The sequence below is a fragment of the Coregonus lavaretus genome (assembly GCF_964263955.1).
Source record: "Coregonus lavaretus genome assembly, chromosome: 5".
Taxonomy (NCBI): Eukaryota; Metazoa; Chordata; class Actinopteri; order Salmoniformes; family Salmonidae; genus Coregonus; species Coregonus lavaretus.
The window spans coordinates 14,651,653-14,676,976 of record NC_139992.1 but is presented as its reverse complement, the minus strand read 5'-3'; the positions used below and the strand labels follow the sequence as shown (position 1 = coordinate 14,676,976).

At 41.4% G+C, this 25,324-nt stretch overlaps 1 protein-coding gene across 1 annotated transcript in view; it reads right to left on the bottom strand.

Annotated features, from left to right (window-relative positions):
* LOC311128814 (low-density lipoprotein receptor-related protein 1B-like) overlaps positions 1-25,324 on the bottom strand; it is a gene marked incomplete at both ends in the record, with an annotated part of 602,749 nt that overhangs the window by 90,733 nt on the left and 486,692 nt on the right. The window contains 8 exons of the mRNA XM_084161045.1: positions 3,003-3,088; positions 5,773-5,956; positions 8,636-8,823; positions 10,633-10,773; positions 10,999-11,121; positions 17,494-17,622; positions 18,694-18,813; positions 24,627-24,749. Of these exons, the coding sequence (XP_084017171.1) occupies positions 3,003-3,088; positions 5,773-5,956; positions 8,636-8,823; positions 10,633-10,773; positions 10,999-11,121; positions 17,494-17,622; positions 18,694-18,813; positions 24,627-24,749 (1,094 nt within the window). The remainder of the gene's footprint in view (positions 1-3,002; positions 3,089-5,772; positions 5,957-8,635; positions 8,824-10,632; positions 10,774-10,998; positions 11,122-17,493; positions 17,623-18,693; positions 18,814-24,626; positions 24,750-25,324) is intronic.

The window sequence follows — 25,324 nt, the reverse complement described above, 5'->3', positions numbered from 1 at the left end:
ACCAATATACACAATCAGTTAGGAAAGCAAAGGCTAGCTTTTTCAAACAGAAATTTGCATCCTGTAGCACTAACTCCAAAAAGTTTTGGGACACTGTAAATTCCATGGAAAATAAGAGCACCTCCTCCAAACTGCCCACTGCACTGAGGCTAGGAAACACTGTCACCACCGATAAATCTACAATAATTGAGAATTTCAACAAGCATTTTGCTACGGCTGGCCATGCTTTCCACCTGGGTACCACTACCCCGGCCACCGGCTCTGCACCCTCCGCTGCAACTTGCCCATGCCACCCCCCCCCCTATTTTGCACTATGGCCTATTTATTGCCTTACCTCCATAACTTACTCCATTCGCACACACTGTATATATATTTTCTGTTTGTATTTTTGACTTTATGTTTTGTTTACCCCATATGTAACTCTGTGTTGTTGTTTTTATCGCACTGCTTTGCTTTATCTTGGCCAGGTCGCAGTTGTAAATGAGAACTTGTTCTCAACTGGCTTACCTGGTTAAATAAAGGTAAAAAAAAAAAAAGTATTTAAATGAGTTTGATGGACCTGCAAAGCTTGTGTTTGTGTGTGTCTGTCAGAGCCAAGACTAGGAGTAGTCGAACCTGAGACTACCGCACCAGGTATTCATTCCTCTTCTGTTCCCATTCCCTCGTTATATTGTTGTGTGCGTGTTTGTGTACTGAGGAACATGGTTGACTTGGTTCCAGAAGAACACCACGTTCAATTTCCTTATGTTGGGGGCTTTCATCAAGGTAAGTGTTTCTTGGTGTAATGTCGTCGCCAACCATTCAAAGTTGTCCTTAGTGGGAGTGACCATAGAATTCTATGGGAGTGACCTTACTGAGTAAAGTATTTGTCATCGTTCCCCCTGGTCGACACTAGTTAACACAGCCACAAAGTCATAATTTGACTAAACCCTTTCATTTCCAACATTTTCTCTTCTTAAAATTAGATTTGAAACCTAACCCTAACTAACCGTCTCCCGAGTGGCGCAGTGGTCTAAGGCACTGCATCGCAGTGCTAGCTGTGCCACTAGAGGTCCTGGTTCGAATCGGCGCACAATTGGCCCAGCGTCGTCCAGGGTATGGGAGGAAATGGCCGGCAGGGATATAGCTCAGTTGGTAGAGCATGGCGTTTGCAACGCCAGGGTTGTGGGTTCGATTCCCACGGGGGGCCAGTATGAATTTTTTTTAAATAAAAAAATAATAACTGTAAGTCGCTCTGGATAAGAGCGTCTGCTAAATGACTAAAATGTAAACTGATGAATACCAAGTTTGATGTGTTGGTCCACCAGACCTTCCGCGCATGTGGCTGGAAGTGTATGGGAATGAGATTAGGTGTAATGTGACTAACATGAATTCAATTTAGAGCGTGTGCCATCCTTCAGCACAACATGTCACCCTTATTAAAGCACAGACCTCCACCCGGAGCGAGCGGACCACAGGGAAGTGCAACATTTGACCTCTGGGTCTAGGACTCTATTGTGTGTCTGCTTGCTCCATAGGTTGTCCTTTCTCCCCTCTACAGATTCCGACTCGGCCCCAGCACGGCTTCCAGTACCAACACAGTTTTTCCCAGTCCAAGCCACAACACCAGCACCAACCCTGGACACAGCACTGAACCACAACTGCCATATAAACAAATAAAATAACCTTTATAAAACACATGTTTATATCATATTCAACATAGTGGGTTATGTCACATTTGACACAGTTATGCCACATGTATGAACCCTTTACAAAGCATGACATACGGTTATAGATGCTTTGTAACACATTTACGTAGTGCTTATGAAGGCTTTATGAAGCCTTTATAAGCTGAATGTCATTTAAAGCAGGACCGACATTTCAAATGTTATATTATCAACTGTGTACAGTGTTTTAACCTTTTATTGTAGTGGCATAAATAAGGGTCGCACAGAGTGTTTCTTGGTAGTCTTAAACATATCTACTTTTAAACAAAAGTATGCACCTCACACACATCGTTATGGGCTTAGAAAAAAGAAAACACCTGTACCATGTCAGATATAGAGTTGAAATGTATTACTTGTTGAGTTTGCATCCCAATATTACACTTTATATGCATCACAGAAGACTGAAATATAACAAAACAGTTTGACATAGAAACACCGAATTTTTGGCGATTCCATTTTTAAAAATGTTTATTAATTATGAAAAATATCAACATTCAACCCATGAGGCCACTACTTGACTGCAGGAAAGGTCTACGATGAATGCACTAATTGTATGTCACTCTGGATAAGAACATCTGCTAAATGTTTAAAATTAGAAATTTTATTCTACCAATTTTTCTCCCCAATTTCGTGGTATCCAATTGGTAGTTACAGTCTTGTCCCATCGCTGCATCTCCCGTACGGTCTCGGGAGAGGTGTGCGTCCTCCGAGTCACAACCCAGCCGAGCTGCACTGCTTCTTGACACAATGCCCGCTTAACCCGTAAGCCCGTCATACCAATGTGTCGGAGGAAACACCGTACACCTGGCGACGTGTCAGCGTGCACTGCGCCCGGCCCGCCACAGGAGTCGCTAGTGCGCAATGGGACAAGAATATCCCTGCCCGCCAAACCCTCCCCTAACCTGGACGACGCTGGGCCAATTGTGCGCCGCCCCATGGGTCTTTCGGTCGTGGCTGGCTGCGACAGAGCCTGGACTCGAACCAGGATCTCTAGAGGCACAGCTAGCACTGCGATGCAGTGCCTTAGACCACAAATGTACAATTGTTTAATGGAAACTAAATGCAACACGGCAGAGTAGTAGCAAGGTAATCTGACTGACAGTGGTAAATATATGCAAACCAGCTACGGTTACAGATCTAATTGCATTCACTTGATTTTCTGGTTTCTGTCATTTTACCCTGAGTTGGTCTTACCTTGCCAAAACAGAGTGACAGACATACTACGATTCCTATGCATATTTTGGTTCAGTTTAAAACAAATACTACCACTTGTGTAGATATAAGGTTTCCTCTTACCTGTTTCAAAATTGTGTAATTTGATCCATCCACACTTAGTTTCCGGATTTCATGATGATCTGCCAGTACAAGAAAAGGTTCCTCCACTGAAAGGAAGAGAACATAACCATAAACATCCTTTAGAATAAGGTCAACATTTCTTTCATTGGAACTATTCCATCAGACTCATGCAATTCTACGTCATTTAGAATACATTAACTCATATAACAGGCTACAGTAGGCTATTAAATACAATTTCCAGTGTCATATTGACTCACCTAATAATAAAGATGAAGCCAAAGGCTCCTACTCATGGTGATGGCCGACGCGCTCATCGTGGCATTAGCCTATCTCAAGGTGAGCTACTTTGAACAACAGTGCTGCTGTTCTCAAAAAATTGGGAGTTGTTGAGAATTTGTTTTTCTATTGGTTCTACGGACAGATTAGTCTTTTCTTTTCAGCTGTAGACATTTGCTTTCCAAACTGTACGTTTTTCCCACAATTGTATTTTGAAATTTGCAAAAGACAGCCATAGAAATACAATCCATAGATGGCAGTTCCCATTCAAATCAGGACTGGCAGGCATTGCTAGTGTACCCATGAGTTTAACATTCCAATTGCCAGGGTAAGAGGTTCCAAAACCTTTCTATGGATTATATGTCTATGGCCACAATGCAACAAGCTGTATATTTGGCGTGCGTGCTGCCCAAATTGCGGCCTTCCCGACTGTAGGCAACCGGTAACTGCCAAAATAAACGAAACACATGAGTAAATGAGGAACACAAAGTTTATATTATGGTGTGTGGGGTGCATTTTCCTGGCATGGTTTAGGTCAACTTGTAGAATTTATCCCACGGCTCATTGAAGCTGTTCTGGCAGCTCAAGGTGGCCACCACCCTTTTAAGACACTTTATGTTGGTGTGTCCTTTATTTTGGCAGTTACATGTACACTACCGGTCAAAAGTTTTAGAACACCTACTCATTCAAGGGTTTTTCTTTATTATTAGTATTTTCTACATTGTAGAACAATAGTGAAGAAATCAACACTATGAAATAACACATGGAATCATGTAGTAACCAAAAAAGTGCTAAACAAATTCAAATATATTTTATATTTGAGATTCTTCAAATAGCCACCATTTGCCTTGATGACAGCTTTGCACACTCTTGGCATTCTCTCAACCAGCTTCATGAGGTAGTTATCCAGAATGCATTTCAATTAACAGGTGTGCCTCCTTAAAAGTTAATTTGTGGAATGTCTTTCCTTCTTCATGTGTTTGAGCCAATCAGTTGTGTTGTGACATGGTAGGGGGGGTATACAGAAGATAGCCCTATTTGGTAAAAGATCAAGTCCATATTATGGCAACAAAAGCTCAAATAAGCAAAGAGAAACGACTGTCCATTATTACTTTAAGACATGAAGGTCAGTCAACACGGAAAACTTCAAGAACTTAGAAAGTTTCTTCAAGTGCAGTCGCAAAAACCATCAAGCGCTATGAAGAAACTGGCTCTCATGAGGACCGCCACAAGAATGGAAGACCCAGAGTTAACTCTGCTGCAGAGGATACGTTCATTTGAGTTACCAGCCTCAGAAATTGCAGCCCAAATAAATGCTTCACAGAGTTCAAGTAACAGACACATCTCAACATCAACTGTTCAGAGGAGACTGTGTGAATCAGGCCTTCATGGTCGAATTGCTGCAAAGAAACCACTACTAAAGGACACCAATAAGAAGAAGAGACTTGCTTGGGCCAAGAAACACGAGCAATGGACATTAGACCGGTGGAAATGTGTCCTTTGGTCTGGAGTCCAAATTTGAGATTTTTGGTTCCAACCGCTGTGTCTCTGTGAGACGCGGTGCAGTGAACGGATGATCTCTGCATGTGTATTTCCCACCGTAGAGCATGGAGGAGGAGGTATTATGGTGTGGGGGTGCTTTGCTGGTGACACTGTCTGTGATTTATTTAACCAGCATGGCTACCACAGCATTCTGCAGCGATACGCCATCCCATTTGGTTTGGGCTTACTGGGACTATCGTTTGTTTTTCAACAGGACAATGACCCAACACATCTCCAGGCTGTGTAAGGGCTATTTTACCAAGAAGGAGAGTGATGGAGTGCTGCACAATCCCCCAATCGCAACCAAATTGAGATGGTTTGGGATGAGTCGGACCGCAGCTAACAAGTGCTCAGCATATGTGGGAACTCCTTCAAGGCTGTTGGAAAAGCATTCCAGGTGAAGCTGGTTGAGAGAATACCAAGAGTGTGCAAAGCTGTCATCAAGGCAAAGGGTGGCTATTTGAAGAATCTCAAATATAAAATATATTTTGATTTGTTTAACACTTTTTTGCATATGTGTTATTTCATAGTTTTGATGTCTTCACTATTATTCTACAATGTAGAAAATAGTCAAAATAAAGAAAAATGGCAATGTCTGCTTCGGTGTCGCCTGGGGATTTGACAGCGCTCACGCATATGAGTAGGCTCCTGAATCCTCCTGTGGTTGGCGGTTGCAGTATATACTGCCTCTTGGGCCTCCACGGGCCTGGGCCCAGGGGCTTCAGCCCCGGTAAGCCCCTGCATTAAGCCGGCCCTGATCAGACTACAGTACCAGTATACTACAGTACAAGTTCGACATTTCTAAATATACATGTAGGTAAACATCTTTTTGAACACCACTTGAACATCAATTGAAATTATGTAAAATACTGTACATCACTAGTGAATTATTCAGACGGACTGCAGTATATTACAGTACAAGCTTGCTGCCAAGACATGTGAATAGCCTTACCTGAGAGAGCCTTGCAGGTGTTGGGGTTTCGCTCCAGGGCTTCGTAGCCATCCACACACATACACTTGAAGGAGCCGTACGTGTTGATGCAACGCTGGCTGCAGGGTAGGCTGGAGGAACATTCGTTAACGTCCACGCACGTTTTCCCATCATCTTTCAGCCGGAATCCAGGCCAACACTTGCACTGACATCACACAAACAAACAAGTTCTGAAGCATTTTTAGTCTAGACAACTGTAACAAATAATAGTCTATATTCCATTTACTCAAGATATTGCAGCAGCTGGTCGATACAGTAAAATGCTTTGCAGAGACAGACGGACATTCAGCTGCATTATTCAATTGTGCCTTGATTGTCTTTTAACAACACTCACTTAACTCTACACAGCAAATTCTCCAGTGCTAAATCCAGTGGTGGAAAAAGTATCCAATTTGAGTACTTGAGTAAAAGTAAAGATAACTTAATCGAAAATGACTAAAGTAAAAGTGAAAGTCACCCAGTAAAATACTACTTGAGTAAAATTCTAACGGCGTTTGGTTTTAAATATACTTAAGGATCAAAAGTAAATGTAATTGCTAAAATATACTTCAGTATCAAAAGTATAAGTCATTTCAAATTCCTTATATTAAGCAAACCAGATGGCACCATTTTCTTTTTATTGTATTTACCGATAGCCAGGGGCACACTCCAAATCAGCCAGATCAGAGGCAGTAGGGATGACCAGGCATCTTCTCTTGAGAAGTATATGAATTGTACAATTTTCCAGTCATGCTAAGCATGTATGTTTGGGTGTCAGGGAAAATGTATGGAGTAAAAAGTACATGATTTTCTTTTTTTTAGGAATGTAGTGAATTAAAGGTATAAGTTGTCAAAAATATAAATAGTAAAGTACAGATACCCCAAAAAACTACTTAAGTAGTATTTTAAAGTAGCTTCTAATTGGCTCATTCATCCACCCTCCTCTCCCCTGTAACTATTCCTCAGGTCGTTGCTGTAAATGAGAATGTGTTCTCAGTCAACTTACCTGGTAAAATAAGGGTAAAATAAAAATAAATAGCTAAGTATTTTACACCACGGGTTAAATCAACACTGAAAGAGTTGGACCATATACACACTGGAACCAGTGTAAAATTAAGACACTGCTTAGTGTAAAACTTTATTTTAATATTTCCCAGTGCCTTGCCTTTTGAATTGTAGTTACCATGGTTGTTGAGACCATGTCCCTGTCACTAACAAATACAGTCGTGGGTGGTAACTCTACAATTGACTCGAAAAGGCAAGACACACTGGGAAATTATATTAGAAGCATGGTTTAGTGGGGGTGTGGCTTTCACTTAGTTATTTTTGGCTACCCGTGAGTGGAAGTGTTGTAATCCAGATCCCATTGGCCAGTCCCAGCACCAGACCGCCAGATGTGACACAAAGATCACACCTTTACTTGGAGCGAGCAGGCCACAGGGAAGTACCACCTCTGGGTCTAGGGTTCCCTTGTGTGTCTGCTTGCTTCTCAGGTTGTCCTTCCTCCCCTCTACAGATCCAGCCCCGGTTCCTGTTTTTCTCCCTGGCCCACAGTCCTAGCATCAGACCCAGCACCAACCCCTGGTTTTCCAGCCCTGGTACAGCACCGAACAACCACAACTGCCAACTTCCTCCAGCAACTGCCAGCTCAGACCCCACGCCTTCCCCTCCCCCAACACAAAGACACAAACACACCGTTAACCACTCCACCAGACCAACCATGACTGATTGACTGACTGATGATTGTTAAATGTTATTTGATTGAATGCATTAGGTTTTTAGTTTTTGATGGTAATTGTTTGTTTTCTTTTGATTTGTGATGCAACCTCTCTCTCTGGAGCCTGCCTGCCTGTCGTCAAGGATCCCAGCAAACAAACAGCTGGCATGGAAGCCTCTCGAAACCATTTTCTCATCTTTCATCGCTTGTATCCATAGCATAGGTCTGTGTTCAAGATGATGATTAGGGCCGGGACGATACCAGTATCGCAATATTTTTTCCTTTACAAACAAGAAGCAGACCAAACTCTTTGGTCCTTTAAAAACTTGCTGTAAAATATTGTGCGCTATAGTATTCTGAAGAAGGCCATTGAAGGCCGAAACCTCAATATTTTAAACTTGTCTAACCAAACGACACATTTTACATGGTGAATGAACGTTGCGCCTTTTCCTGTCCAACTATAGCTTTGAAAAGAAATACATGTTACTCTAGATGACAACATAATGATGTTTGTTTCCAACATTAGGGCTGTTTTCATAAAGAAGTTAAAGTCGTTTGTTAAAGTCGTTTCCTTGACAGGATACTAATGAGTATCGCGATGCTGGTATCGTCACGGCCTTGCTGGTATCGTCCCTAATGATGATAGGATCCTACTGTACTGTGTTTATAACTTGACTCTGTATTGGATTGCCTGTGATAGCATGATTGTGTTTGTCTTTCTGTATTGTGTGGGAAAGCCTAATATAGCCTCAGGCACAACATAATCAATCATTTGAATCATGCACACTGAGATAATAATGTTGGCACTTTACCAGGTCCGTGTTATAGGCTTCTTAATACAAAACATACAGAAACAATAACGTTTTCTTGATTAAAGTCAGATTCTGCATGTACATATTTAAAACATTTATTTTGTTCTGGCTAAATTATTATTGGTAATATCTGTAAGCCTTCCAGCGGGTGATGACTGTCCACTTACCAATCTGTCTCTGGCTGAAATAAAGACGGGATAACTAGAATTCATAAAACCCTAGGAAAGACAACCTAACCTTGATTATGATTCTGAGTATACGACACATGTGCAGTTGTCCAAGTTACCCATCAAGGCCAGAGAGTGGTGATTCCTACCTTGTATCCAACAGGAAGATCCTGACAGTCCTGTGTACAGCCACTGACTCTGCGATTAAGACACTCGTTCACGTTGCAGTTCTTCTCATCGGACCGGTCTCCACAGTCGTCTTTCTTGTCACACAGACTCCCTTCAGAGATGCAGCGTCCATTGGAACACATGAAGAAGGAACCGTTGCACAGACTCCCTGGAAGGTAATTTATAACTGTTAATGGTGAGGCAAAAAGCATTTACAATAGTAATCATTTAACCTGCATTGCGGTAAATGAGATTCACTTAGATTAATGCTATTCGGAAATTTTACTCTGACTGTCTTTATATCTTTGCACTCAAAAAAATGCTCAGTGAAAAACAAACTAATTTGGGTAAATATTGGGCAGAACACACATTGGGTTATTTTGAAAAAAAACAGTTGGGTCGTTGAACTATGACTCACCAGGTCAGAGCAGAAGACTGTAGGTTTTGCTTAGTAGGGGCATGGATTTCAGATAGTTCTTTTTGGACACCCGTGAGAGTAAATGTCATTCCGGTTCATCTGTCTGTTATATTGTTACCAAATTTCGTGTTATCCAATTGGTAGTTACAGTCTTGTCCCATCGCTGCAACTCCCGTACGGACACGGGAGAGGCGAAGGTCGAGAGCCGTGCGTCCTCCAAAACACAACCCAACCGAGCCGCACTGCTTCTTGACACAATGCCCGCTTAACCCGGAAGCCAGCCACACCAATGTGTCGGAGGAAACACCGTACACCTGGCGACCGTGTCAGCGTGCAGTGTGCCCGGCCCGCTACAGGAGTCGCTGGTGCGCGATGGGACAAGAACATCCCTGCCAGCCAAACCCTCCCCAAACCTGGACGATGCTGGGCCAATTGTGCGCCGCCCCATGGGTCTCCCGGTTGCGACCGAGCCTGGACTCGAACCAGGATCTCTAGTGACACAGCTAGCACTGCGATACAGTGCCTTAGACAACTGCGCCACTCGGGAGGCCCGTATTGTTATCTGTTTGTTGAGTACTAACACGTTTACATTTGAGTCATTTAGCTGATGCTCTTATCCAGAGCGACTTACAGGAGCAATTAGGGTTAAGTGCCTTGCTCAAGGGCATGTCGACAAACTTTTCACCTAGTTGGCTCGGGGATTTGAACCAGCAACCTTTCGGTTATTGGCCCAACACTCTTAACCGCAACGCTACCTTCTGACCTTTAGTGAGACTTACCCAAGAGTACGAGTTCCTCAAGTGCCTATGTATGTCCCAATGTTGGGAGAGTTACCACTTTCTTATATAATATTTAAATAATAATGTTATACATTTTATAATAGAATATGTAATGTGGCATGGCCTATTTGGGGCGTGGCTTTCAAATAGTTATTTTTGCCCGTCCGAGATAGTAAATGTCATTCCTGTTCATCATGTTAAGTTTGTACACTGCAAATTTGTTATTTTCCCCAAAAAAAATTTGCGCATTACATATCTTTACATACATTTAACAACAATATTATTTAGACAAAGTGGTAGCTTTCCCAATATTGGGATATGCACAGGCACTTGAGGAACTCATACTTTTGTGTAAGTCTCATTACAGCTACAAAAGTGTCTTTGCTTAACATGTGTTGACAACACAAAATAACATATGAAGCAGAATGACATTTACTATCTCGGACGGGCAAAAATAACTATCTGAAAGCCACGCCCCCAATAAGCCATGCCATATTACATATCTTAACCCAGCATTTTTTAGAATGTGGTTTCTATCCTCTCTTATAGTAGACTGCTGACAGTAAGGGATAGCTTCATAGAGAGAGCCAAACAGCAGTAGACTAGAGTACCTGCGGCCAGACTGTACTAACAGCACAGAGTACACTACAGCAGTAAACTACACTACCTACGGCCAGGCATTTGAACAGAAGTAGACTACACTACCTACGGCCAGGCATTTGAACAGCAGTAAACTACACTACCTACAGCCAGGCATTTGAACAGCAGTAAATAACACTACCTGCGGCCAGGCATTTGAGGTTCAGGGGCAGCTCGTCAGATCGGTCAGGACAGTCTGGGCAGCCGTCACACTCCCACTGAGCACTAAGCAGACAGCGGCCGTCCCCACAGCGAAACTCCTCAGGTCCACAGGACCGGTACACTGCAGAGACAGAGAGACAACGAGAGAGCTTCAGTGTCACTAACTGACACTTACACAGGCCAACACATCATCACAGATCCCAGTTAGATAACTGAAAAGTAATTATACTTCCAACTTAGAGTAAGGTATTAATGAGTTAAAACTATGTTATAACTTATTATAATGTTATGACTTAGTTATTACTCTATGTGAGGTAATAAAAGACATAGCAACAAATCGACTTGCCACATTCAAGTGACTCGTCAGATCCATCATCACAGTCGTCGTCATGGTCACAGACGAAACGCTGAGGGACGCAGGCTTTGTTATGGCAAAGGAAGGCGTTGTCATCACATGTGTTGTTGGGTGCTGGGGGATTGAGAAACATGGTTGGAGGGTTACACTATGAGTCCACAATATCATGGCACTCTAGAGCAGGGTTTCTCAAACTTTGTTTTGCCCCCCGGTGCACATTTTGTTTTTTGCCCTAACACTACACAGCGGATTCAAATAATCAAAGCTTGATGATTAGTTGGTTATTTGAATCAGCTGTGTAGTGCTACGGCAAAAACCAAAACGTGCACCCAAGTGGGGCCCCAGGACCAAGTTTGGAAAACCCTGCTCTAGAGATGTGGCGTCGCAGTACATATGCTCAACAATATGGAGTCATCTACATTTCCTGGTTGTAAGCAAACCACAATCACTGACTAACGTGTGTCCTACAGACTAATCCTGCTGCTGATGATGATGATGACCTTGACACCAGCTTTAGTAGTACAGATCCTGTAGACCCATTGGATGAAAGCTTTCAGCCGGCGAACAAGCTCAACATCATCCGACTTGGAAGAGGAATTGACTGCACGGGGCTGGCAAGAGCCAAAGTGTACAGTCTATGAGTCAAAGGTCATGGAGTTAATCTGCAAGACCAGCTGCCATTGCCCAACACAAAGTTCACCAGCTGAAGAACATTCTGGACCCTAACTGGAACATTCAGCCAACACAACCTCCATATTTAGTTAGACTGATTTTGTAGTATAATATAGAATGCCTAGTATGCTCACAACTGCATGGTGGTATAGATATTGCTAGCTCTTGTACATACAGTGAGGGAAAAAAAGTATTTGATCCCCTGCTGATTTTGTACGTTTGCCCACTGACAAAGAAATGATCAGTCTATAATTTTAATGGTAGGTTTATTTGAACAGTGAGAGACAGAATAACAACAACAAAATCCAGAAAAACGCATGTCAAAAATGTTATAAATTGATTTGCATTTTAATGAGGGAAATAAGTATTTGACCCCTCTGCAAAACATGACTTAGTACTTGGTGGCAAAACCCTTGTTGGCAATCACAGAGGTCAGACGTTTCTTGTAGTTGGCCACCAGGTTTGCACACATCTCAGGAGGGATTTTGTCCCACTCCTCTTTGCAGATCTTCTCCAAGTCATTATGGTTTCGAGCCTGACGTTTGGCAACTCGAACCCTCAGCTCCCTCCACAGATTTTCTATGGGATTAAGGTCTGGAGACTGGCTAGGCCACTCCAGGACCTTAATGTGCTTCTTCTTGAGCCACTCCTTTGTTGCCTTGGCTGTGTGTTGTGGGTCATTGTCAAGCTGGAAAACCCATCCACGACCCATTTTCAATGCCCTGGCTGAGGGAAGGAGGTTCTCACCCAAGATTTGACGGTACATGGCCCCGTCCATCGTCCCTTTGATGTGGTGAAGTTGTCCTGTCCCCTTAGCAGAAACACACCCCCAAAGCATAATGTTTTCACCTCCATGTTTGATGGTGGGGATGGTGTTCTTGGGGTCATAGGCAGCATTCCTCCTCCTCCAAACATGGCGAGTTGAGTTGAGCTCCATTTTCGTCTCATCTGACCACAACACTTTCACCCAGTTCTCCTCTGAATCATTCAGATGTTCATTGGCAAACTTCAGACGGGCCTGTATATGTGCTTTTTTGAGCAGGGGGACCTTGTGGGCGCTGCAGGATTTCAGTCCTTCACGGCGTAGTGTGTTACCAATAGTTTTCTTGGTGACTATGGTCCCAGCTGCCTTGAGATCATTGACAAGATCCTCCCGTGTAGTTCTGGTCTTATTCCTCACCGTTCTCATGATCATTGCAACTCCACGAGGTGAGAGCTTGCATGGAGCCCCAGGCTGAGGGAGATTGACAGTTATTTTGTGTTTCTTCCATTTGCGAATAATCGTGCCAACTGTTGTCACCTTCTCACCAAGCTTCTTGGCGATGGTCTTGTAGCCCATTCCAGCCTTGTGTAGGTCTACAATCTTGTCCCTGACATCCTTGGAAAGCTCTTTGGTCTTGGCCCTGGTGGAGAGTTTGGAATCTGATTAATTGATAGCTTCTGTGGACAGGTGGCTTTTATACAGGTAACAAACTGAGATTAGGAGCACTCCCTTTAAGAGTGTGCTCCTAATCTCAGCTCGTTACCTGTATAAAAGACACCTGGGATCCAGAAATCTTTCTGATTGAGAGGGGGTCAAATACTTATTTCCCTCATTAAAATGCAAATCAATTTATAAAATGTTTGACATGCATTTTTCTGGATTTTGTTGTTGTTATTCTGTCTCTCACTGTTCAAATAAACCTACCATTAAAATTATAAACGGATCATTTCGTTGTCAGTGGGCAAACATACAAAATCAGCAGGGGATCAAATACTTTTTTCCCTCACTGTATGTGTATAATGGAGTTTGACAAAAGGTTTTATATAATCTTTTTTACGAGTGTACTGACAAGTGACTAAATTATTCCAGCTGCATCAGAAACCAATAAAGTGTTGACTTCAACTCCTGGATCAATTTATTGTGATATTCATGAAATGTTTTAGAAGTAACTAGCTATTACATTTTAAGTCATTTAGCAGACACTCTTATCCAGAGCGACTTACAGTTAGTGAATAATTGTTTTTATTTTTTATTTTTTATACTGGCCCCCCGTGGGAATCGAACCCACAACCCTGGCGTTGCAAACGCCATGCTCTATCAACTGAGCTACATCCCTGCCGGCCATTCCCTCCCCTACCCTGGACGAATTGTGCGCCGCCGATGAGTCTCCCGGTCACGGCCGGCTGCGACAGAGCCTGGATTCGAACCAGGATCTCTAGTGGCACAGTTAGCACTGCAATGCAGTGCCTTAGACCACTGTGCCACTCAGCTATAATCTTACTGCTAAAACAAATGATGCAGGGAATTGGTGTATCATTTCAACTTTATTTGTTGGTAAGTAAACATGTTTTAATAAAACAGTAGATTAGTCTGTCAATGTAGCAAATAAGTAGGCATGGCTTGTAGTCAAGACAACATTTATTTGCTATGGAGATCGAGGTGAGTTAACACAGCAGTAAGCAGGAACAGTTCATGTATGACATATATACAGTAGAATAAAAATATAATATATATATATACTACAGTTCTACAAAGGGAATACATGCATATTGTGTGTTTGGGGGGTGCAGTGACGTGTTCCCGAGACACTTTGATACAAGGGGAGCTTGTCGTTATGGGACCTTTCACATCTCCTCGAGTCATCAACTTCTTTGTATCCAACCTACTGTCCATCGTGTGAAGGATAAATTGCTCGAATGACACCAACAACACATGCAGGCAAGGGGATTCTGTGTCCTCTGCCTAGCTTCTCCCCATGTAGAACAAACTCCAAAAATAATCTGCAGGCCACCAAGCTGTAAGAGAATGACAAAAACACTATTAGATCATTGTGGGCAATAATAATAATAATAATAATACAATCATTGTGTACTGTCTGTATTCCTACTGCAGCAGCACGGTACATAATATTACACATCTCACAGACACACGTTATAGTTACTCAAAGACTAATATGAGTCATAAAGCCAAAGTCATTACTTTACTCTTCGTCACCATCATAAAAGAATGGCTAAAGTTTTGCTCCGAATGAGATGCGCTGAGGCTAGCTAGACTAGCAAGCTAACGTTAACTAGCTAGCTAGCTATATCATTAGGCTACATTACATTAAGGGTATAGAAAACTAAGCTAGCTCAACTTGGCTAGCTTGGCTTGTAGTGGTACTAGCAAGCCACGTTATGGCCGAATCGATCACGAAAGCTTATATTGCTAGCTAGCTACAGACAGCAAAACAACTTACTGGTTTGTCATTTGCCGTACTGGTCCAGCTGGTTTAGGCTGCCGCCGCCAGTTGATCTTGGAGGTTCTGAAGAACGTCTCCAGCACCCATCTATCCATATGTGCGAAAGTTCAATGGTCTGTCACACACACACACACAATCCATGCATAGGGTCTGCATTGCCCCTCTCCAGTAAGAACTGTTGGCGATCGAATTTGTTGCAGCACAGACATTCCCATTCCGTCGGCATTGCTGGACAGCACCATGCATAGGGCTCCCCATCGCTGCTTGCTGGTCTTGCAATTCTTGTTCTCGCTGTATCAATTCATCTTCAGTGTATTCCAGCTCAAAGGACAAGGGCTGTATGTCCCTATGTAAAATAACATAAAAAACGGTTCCGTCGTCCAGCTCTTCTTGGAAAGAGGAATCATCAGAAGCTGTCATTGAAATTATATAGCAATCTCGGATAGACAGTAACATAGCTCCCATGAACCTGTAGAAACTAGTACCGCCCCCATTTTGAAAAGCCTGCCGTCGAGGGTGGGAACGTAATTGGACAAGGAAGTAGGGTTCCCATCAGGCTGAAGTCTTTATAAAGCCAGGGAACATGAGTCAATCTAGATATCCTGCAATGTCGTGGCAGATAGGAACATCGTTGAGTTCAATTGCTCTATTGAACAAGGACAACAATATCTACTCGCTGCTAGCATGATCGTGAAATCGGCGAAACACAAAGGCCAGAACAATTGCTACAAAATATGACTACATAAATTTTTAGATCAGACAGCAGGCTCAATCAACCGATGACTTCATTGGTTGAACTCTCCCAGCGCAAAAATTCAAAAATAGCTTTATGGTGCATAAGTATGTCCGAAACACCTTTCATAACTCATAATTATGTAGGACTACTGGACATGCACCCCAAATAGTGTCTAGTGGTGCAGTTTCCATTTAAAATTGACATACAGTGCATTCGGAAGTTATTCAGACACCTTGACTTTTTCCAAATGTTGTTATGTTACAGCCCTATTATAAAATGGATTAAGTTAAATTGTTCCCTCATCATACCCCATAGTTATATTTAAAAAAACTGAAATATTACATTTAGGGTATTCAGACCCTTTACTCAGTACTTTGTTGAAGCATATTTGGCAGCGATTACAGCCTTGAGTCTTCTTGGGTATGACGCTACAAGCTTGGCACACCGGTATTTGGGGAGTTTCTCCCATTCTTTTCGGCAGATCCTCTCAAGCTCTGTCAGGTTGTATGGGGAGCGTCGCTGAAAGCTATTTTCAGGTCTCTCCAGAGATGTTTGATCGGGTTCAAGTCCGGGCTCTGGCTGGGCCACTCAAGGACATCCAGAGACTTGTCCCGAAGCCACTCCTGCGATGTCTTGGCTGTGTGCTTAGGGTCATTGTCCTGTTGGAAGGTGAACCTTCGCCCCAGTCTGAGGTCCTGCACGCTCTGGAGCAGGTTTTCATCAAGGATCTCTCTGTACTTTGCTCCATTAATCTTTCCCTCAACCCTGACTAGTCTCCCAGTCCCTGCCACTGAAAAAATATCCCTACAGCATAATGCTGCCACCACCATGCTTCACCGTAGGGATGGTGCCAGGTTTCCTCCAGACATGACGCTTGGCATTCAGGCCAAAGAGTTCAATCTTGGTTTCATCAGACCAGATAATCTTATTTCTCATGGTTTGAGAGTCCTTTAGGTGCCTTTTGGCAAACTCCAAGTGGGCTGTCATCTGCCTTTACTGAGGAGTGGCTTCCGTCTGGCCACTCTACCATAAAGGCCTGATTGGTGGAGTGCTGCAGAGATGGTTGTCCTTCTGGAAGGTTCTCCCATCTCCACAAAGGAACTTTGGAGCTCTGTCAGAGTGACCATCATGTTCTTGGTCACCTCCCTGACCAAGGCCCTTCTCCCCCGATTGCTCAGTTTGGCCGGGCGGCCAGCTCTAGGAAGAGTCTTGGTGGTTCCGAACTTCTTCCATTTAAGAATGGAGGCCACTGTGTTCTTGGGGAACTTCAATGCTGCAGACATTTTTTGGTACCCTTCCCCAGATCTGTGCCTCGATACAATCCTGTCTCGGAGCTCTACGGACAATTCCTTCGACCTCATTGCTTGGTTTTTGCTCTGACATGCACTGTCAACTGTGGGACCTTATATAGACAGGTGTGTGCCTTTCCAAATCATGTCCAATCAATTGAATTTACCACAGGTGGACTCCAATCAAGTTGTAGAAAGATCTCAAGGAAGATCAATGGAAACAGGATAAACCAGAGTTCAATTTCGAGTCTCATAGCAAAGGGTCTGGGTTACTTATGTAAATAAGGTATCTGTTGTTGTTTTTTTAATGCATTTGCAAAAATGTCTAAAAACCTGTTTTCGCTTTGTCATTATGGGATATTGTGTGTAGATTGATGAGGAAAATATTTTATTTAATCCATTTTAGAATAAGGTTGTGACGTAACAAAATGTGGAAAAAGGGAAGGAGTCTAAATACTTTCTGAATGCACTGTAGATGACAACAGAAGATCACACCAACAGATAGAGCCACAGACAATATGATCTTTACTATTTAACATGATATGGAGGCTCATTGCAAACTTACCACATCCAGCTGCAGCCAATTCGTCGCTGCCATCAGGACAGTCTCTCTCCCCGTCACAAAGCCAGCGTTTAGGGACACAGGCGTAGGACCCAGGGCAGCTGAATAACCCTGGGGCACATGTTATCAAACCTGAGGAGGCAAATAGGGAGAAAGAGGGGGCAGGTCAAACAAACTGCAGAATGGACTAAGCTGAACTATAACCTAAGACTACTATGAGTAACAATGTAAAGGATGGGAAAATGATCATATCCATTCCATTCTTGCCACTTACAGATTTAGGATCTTAATTTGATCACCCTGTTGCAGGATAACTTTCCTGCAATGCAGGAAATTTTAAACTTGTATAACTCTTTTAGGTTTAAAAATGCTTCTGAAGTTTGTAATTTCCACTTTGACAGTTCAGAGTTGATTTTCCCTTATGAAAAATGTATCAACCCTTACGAAAGTGTCCATTAATTACAATGATCACATTTGCAGTTGCTGTAGGATTATTTTCCTACTGTAGCAAACTGGCTCAAATTAAGATCCTACATCTGTACATTCAAGCAGAGGCCTATATCGGACAAGATCTGTTACGTTTTATGTGGCCTCAGAGACAATACAAAGCCTCATACTGTGACAATAAAGGTAAGTACATTTGCTCAATAATGCATGTCTGTTTAAAATGCACTTCCTTTCTTTTGATCGCAATAGTGCAAGGAATATGAAACATTTATGCACTCACTAACTGTAAGTCGCTCTGGATAAGAGCGTCTGCTAAATGACTAAAATGTAAAATGTAAAAATGAATAAGCTTAGGGCTATTTCATTCATATTGCCTTGAAAATCCAATTATACCACTGTTCTCGACAAACATTTTACATTTATTGTTGTATGATTATTTCTTTTTATTGGCAAATTCATTATTGTTACGTCTCATTTACATGGTGAAATTGCTCTGCCTCATGGCCTCACCACCCATCAAAGTATTTTCAATATGTTTCTAATTTCATTTCTGTGTTATCATTTCAATAGTCTAGAAACTAGTTTAAAATTAAAAGGTCTCCAACTGGTCTCAAAACAATGTTGTAATCAGGTTGCAATGACATCATTCCATCCAGTTTTGCCAACTGGGAATGGTCTCAGACTGGTCTCAAACTGCATGTTTGAGATACATGTAATCTTCACCCAAAGTATAGCTATATGACCGTGGGTACTTACCACATATCTGCACACTCTCATCCAGTCCGTCCTCACAGTCGTTCTCTCCATCACACAGCCACTGCTTGGCGATGCACTTGTTCTTAGAACAGGCAAACTGGTTCCACAGGCAAGAGGAGTCTTGGGGAGAAGCACATTCCCAATACCATAAATCAAAACACGTAAGTGAAAGAAAAACAGGACAAAAACACCCTGTAGTAGAAGTCTCCCAGTTATTTTTAATCAAAGCACAAGTGGCTGGATTATCATCTGCCCCTTAGAATTTCTATTTTCAGAGAGGGTGACAGGACTTGGAGCCAAATAAAATACTTTGTGGGTGTTTTCTCTTCTTCAGTTTTTAATATAAAAAATCTGTAAGGTTCCAAGGGGAACTGACTGGTAAAAAATAAAAAATAAAATAATAATAATAATAATAATATGGCTAGAGCTTTACTTAATGCAATTATGCAGAATAACACATATTGCAGTCGTGTTAACTAAAACGTGTTCTCAATAAAGCAGCGATTAGCAGTCAGTGCTAGTAAGAAAAGACAAGTGCAAGTGTTAGTGCAAGAAAGGCAGGTACACGGTACAGGCTGGGTCTTGACTGCTGGCGTCTATTTATATATGCTTTTCCTATCAGGGTCACACTGCTTTGCATGCTGTCAGTCAACAGAAGCCTTATATTGTTGAACTGGACATAATCACAGACGCACAGATAGGGCTGTGGCGGTCATGACATTTTGTCAGCCGGTGATTGTCAAGCAAATAACTGCCGGTTTAACGGTAATTTACCGTTAATTAACATAAACACATTTAGCATCTCCTGGCTTCCACGCATACCCTACAAGCCACTGATGCAGACCTTTGGAACATCTACATTTAAAAAAGTCTAATAAATCAATTTATTATAGCCTACACCATCACAATAAATCCATGATTTACTTTAGACAGGTCTAAAGAAACATGATATGAAGACAATGTAGTCAGAAGAACAGAATAGCATACTCTGAGTTGTCCTTATGTTAGGCCCTGATCTGGCTATATCATATGGCTGTGGGCTACACTAGTTAATTTAGCAGACAACATTTGCTTAGAATTCCGTGGCATTGTTTCATATTATTTTAAAGTATGAAGAATACAACTGAACATAGCTGAATAAAATAGAAAGGATATTTTCTCCAAACGATTTGAGGGAGTGTGCACATGCGGCTATTCTGTGTTGAGCAGTTAACAAAGAAACAGGTCCTCCTGTGTGCTTAATTTAGAGTTATTTATGCAACTTTAGTTGTGATACAAATGTTGGGCTATATGTTTTGATTTTTAATACATTCTAAGGCTGCATGATGCGACTCTAATGATGATTTCAAAAAAGTTGCATGAAAGGCATGAGCTCTGCTTTGTTTTTTGCACACGCTGCACACACTTTATCAGTCTCTCATTCAAAATTAGACAAACACTTGATAATGCCTTGAATTTCCCGGCGGCATCCCCTTTGTGTGACCGTAATGTCCCCTAAAACAATCCATGCCTTTTGCGGCCAGTGGCCGTTGTGCCCTTGGGGTGAATATAATAATACAAATTCCCTTCTCCCGGCTGCGTGTGCCGAAGCACCTCTCACTCACATGGCTCTCTCAGATATCGCTCAATTCTTATTAGCCAATGCCCGTCACATGATCGGGTCCTTCTCAAAGGCTACAAATGAAGACAGACATATCGGGAATGCAACTGCGCGAGTCCTTATCAAATTCCGAGGCGCATATTGAAGATGTTGGAAGAACTGTCTACATTTACTTTTCGTCAGGCAACAAGATGGGTAGGCCTAACGAACAGAAAAAGCACTAGCCTATCTCAATCTACTATCCCCCATAGTACAAAAGTTTACCTATTCAATTCTGTGCGTAGAAATATATATTCGAAACACAGTCTGGGACAGTTGTGGGATGCGATAGATCCCAAATTAACCTCTTAAGGCCCAAGCTGTTTTTTTACATGCATTTTTTATTTCTCTTTGCTATTTGGGCTTATTGGAACCTAATTAGAATAAAAACTAAGTATCATCTTTTGATATGATGTACTTTTAGAGAAAAATGATGTCCACATATGTGGATTCATGGTCCGAATTGCATTAGGCTAACATTTTCAACACAACTAATTTAAGTATGTATGTATGTATTTAGTGATTTAATTGTTATTTATTTCATTGGGACCATGTACAGCTTTTTAGCTGCATCAGAGCTAGCTTTTTTCCCATTTTACATGTGTGCATGTTTACAAGCATATTAGCTGTTTCGAGGAGCCTCAGTCCATAAGTACACTTACGTGTACTTCATGTTTAGCGACCTACAACGTTGCTAGTTTTACACTTTTTTTTTCAAATTTGCATGTCATGACAAATATACAAGGCTTTTATAAATATCTAAATCAGAATAAGCCATGAAATATGACAGAACTTCTACACAATTGTGGACATAAGAGCTAAAAAGTGCTGTCCACGTATGTGACCACTAAGCCCTAGGAGGTTTTAATACAACCACTAGCATCAAAAAAACATTTAAAACCAATTAGGCTGATGCAACAGATCAGAATGTTTAGCTTAAAATGTTGATATACTATTAGGCTATTTCTTCACATTATAAGCGCAGCAATGTGCACATGGCAGTAGGCTATAAGCGCAAATATTCCAAAATGCAATCAATTAGCGGGAAAACGCCATTCTCAAAAGTGACCGCAAATGCGATTATGCATTTAATGCTTTTATTATAAAGGTGCATTTTTATGGTGAAAATTATTTTCCCCAAACTTGAAACTCACGAGCTGCGTGTGTATGCCAGTTAGGCTCTACACCCCCATTGTAAAGCGGATTAATGTGCTTAATTTTAAGAAGTTATTTGGCTGCTTTAGTTGTGATACAAACCTTATCAAAACATATAGGCCTATGGGCTAGGCTACATGAGGTGTGCGACTATTATTTGAAAAATGCGCAAAAAAAGGCATGAGCTGTTTCTTGCGTTACTGCACACAAGCTGGGCATCATTCACAAGTGATAGGCTAAAATTGTCACCCATCAGACTATTCTTGATTTAATCTTGTCTTTACATATACTAAATACTATATGTGTGAAATTAGTTTTGATTTAGGGTGGACCATTATCATGCACCTGTCTCGAATCTGGGGCAGGAGAAAAAATACATGTCATCTATGCACTTGAATAGCGAATGGAGGACGCTTTTTCCTTGGTTCATTTTCATGCCAACCAGGTAGGCTATACCCTTGTTGTAAAGAGAAGCAATGTGTTTAACATTAGGAAAGTTGAGAAATAAATATAGTAGGCCTAGCCTATAGAAAGCTGATGGGATCCTCCTCTTTTAATAGAGGCAATCAAAACTCTGTTTTCTCATGCAATTGCATAGCCTATAGAAATGTTGCGCAACATGAGCTCATGGGCTCTCATTAAGTGTTTGATTAGATTTTCGATAACATTTGCATTGATGTCAGAGTGATTAGAGGGACAATAGAGTGCTGAGTACCAGACAGTTAGCAAGTTTGGTAGGGTACTACTGACCATCAGCAGCATCAGAGCTTGGAGAAGCCTAATTACCGTGACCAAATGGTCACGTGGAATTTGACTGCCATCGTGACTTGTGACCGCCGGTGTGGCAGTAATACGGTCATCGTAACAGCCCTACAGATAGGCACACAAACCTTCATATCTGGATTCATTTAAATTCAAAGAACCACCCTCCCTTGGGGGCCTAGATCCAATGCCTCTGTCTCTTTCAGATGTCTCGACAAAGGCTCATTCTCGAGATGCTAATATTTCATATCTTAGGCTTCAGTGGTATTTCACTGTACGGGGAAAGCTCATCAGACATTTTATAATGACAGATAAGTATTTCATCTAATCAGTTGTGAGATTTTGGATTTCCAGTGATATAATGACATTTTCTTCTAACCATTTCCCTTTACTTTCAGTTTATCAATAGCTCTGGCTTTTTATATGGTAATCAACTAAGTGAAATGGGAATATTTTCCATTTGTACTGAGAATGCCCATTCTAAACATCTAACAGACTGAATGCTTAGTTTTGAAAGGAGCTACGGTACATTTGCAATTCTCAATACCATTATTTCAAATTCAAATAAATTCTAACAATAATGAAGCACTTACCTAAATGAATGGGAAAGTGTTTTTCAGTCATTTGATGGTACACATAATCATGTTGTGTTTGATGAAATTGAGTCACCCAGTTAACATGATTACCAAACCTCATTCTGCTTTTAATTTTGACAAATCTACTGTGATTTATTTCACTTCAATAAACATTATCTTACTCTTCAAGACTATTAACACATATGACAGTGTTATTTTTGTGGGCCATTCTGTCTAAATTAATTAATTCCTTAGTAGTTCATCGCATTTATTAATCTGAAGCCTAGCTGTGATGCAGGTCAGGATAAGTATTACCACCTCCGTGGCACTCAAACGCTCTTGAAGATCCTTCATCATCACTTTGACGGCAAAAGTAATGAAACATAAACGGTATACATAAATAAGTCATTTGTTTAATAGAAATTTATATTTACCAGACCATGACTCAATTTTGGTTTAGCTATCTAAGTGGAAAGGCTTTGTCATGGTAAGTTATGCCTACATTAGAAATGATCAAAGAGGTGGGCTAGAAGTGTTCTTGTCTTCCCTGTTGAGAGGGTTCCATGTGCAGGGTTCCATGTGAAAGGTCAGTGTGGGGGAACATTCCATGTGATCCGTTAAGATGTCAGCCATTTCTCAGTGAACCCACATGTTTCCATCTCTGGTAACAATTCAAAATGACTAATGGTTAATTAATTAACTGTTACACACAAGGGGAGAATATGCTAATTAAAAGCCAGGGAAAAAACACCACTGTGTCCTTTTTAAGTGGCTCTATTTGAATATCAGGGCTGGAGGTATACTCTTTATACACATAAGTAGGCTAGCAGACAACTTGGCAAGCAATTAAATACACAATGAGGATGAACAATACAATATCCAGTAGAGACAATTAACTCCAATCATTAGTGATGTGTCACTGCTAACACTGGATTTGTGTCTTCCTGTGGTTGTCTAGAAGTAATTCAGACAAGCCAGGGCGAGTCCTTGCCGTTCTGCCACCATAAGCGAGACCAAAGAATGCTGCCCCCCACAAAACTAGAACAGTCCCAGTAAGAATAATGACGTTGAGAAGACGTCTAAAATACGTATTTTCCAGACGTTGAAGTTAGGTTCAATTTAGGTTCTGAATGAAAGGTGAAAATGTATTTTCCGTATGTTTAAAATACATATTTCCAGAACGTTGAAAAGGCATATTTTCCTGATGTAAAAAAAAAAAAGTACTTTCCGGACGTTGAAATCTGGTTTATTTTCAGTTCTTAATGAAATTGAAAATATTTATTATCCGGATGTTGAAAATATGTATTTTACAGACGTCTATGTTTGGGCCAAATCAAGGCTGGTCCAGACCGGACAAAATCTGAACCAAATATAGACGTCTATGATTGGTTAAGATTTGATCCGTACCAAAAACCAATGTCCGTGGATGTGGAAATCAAGGCTGGTCCGGAACTGCACATAGTTCTGGGAATAGACAAGCAAAATATTTTGCGCCACTGCGTTTGACTTAGTGGGCACTGCTTATCAAAAGGTGGCATCAGCGTTCACCTAAAACGCCAATATGCAACTGGTTAAGAGAAATTGTCATTGTTTTTGGGCAGAATGATGTGAGGTTTTATGTGTTGTTGTTGGAGGTGCGTCTTCGTCAGTTTAGCTCAGAAAATTCCGCCTCACCATAGGTGACCGCCTAATCCTGCCTAATGAGTGGGCTAGCAGTGAGACAAGCCCACTAATAAATGGTCTTCTGTAAAGCAATGAAATGTCTCTACCCACATGGTCCAATAAACATAGCAAAGCCTTACCACACTGAAACTCATCTGCCCCGTCCTCACAGTCCTTCTGTCCGTCACACAGCCACACACTGGAGATGCAGTTACCGCTGGGGCAGGCGAAATGGCCCTCTTCACACGTCTGCCCATGGGAAACTAGGGCCGACAACAATGGAAGGGAGAGTCATCTGAGACTTGATTCAGTGGTGATTCAGGTCATTATCTTGGCCCTAAACTCTCTCAGAATCCATAATTCTGGCACCCCTAATCAAATCAAATTGTATTTGTCACACACGCCGAATACAACAGTTCCGTGAAATTCTTACTTACGAGCCCTTAACCAACAATGCCGTTCAAGAAATAGATTTAAGAAAATATTTACTAAATAAATAAAAGTAAAAAATTTAATAAAAAGTAACACAATAAAATAACAATAACGAGTCTATATACAGTGGGGGAAAAAAGTATTTAGTCAGCCACCAATTGTGCAAGTTCTCCCACTTAAAAAGATGAGAGAGGCCTGTAATTTTCATCATAGGTACACGTCAACTATGACAGACAAAATTAGAAAAAAAAATCCAGAAAATCACATTGTAGGATTTTTAATGAATTTATTTGCAAATTATGGTGGAAAATAAGTATTTGGTCAATAACACACGTTTCTCAATACTTTGTTATATACCCTTTGTTGGCAATGACACAGGTCAAACGTTTTCTGTAAGTCTTCACAA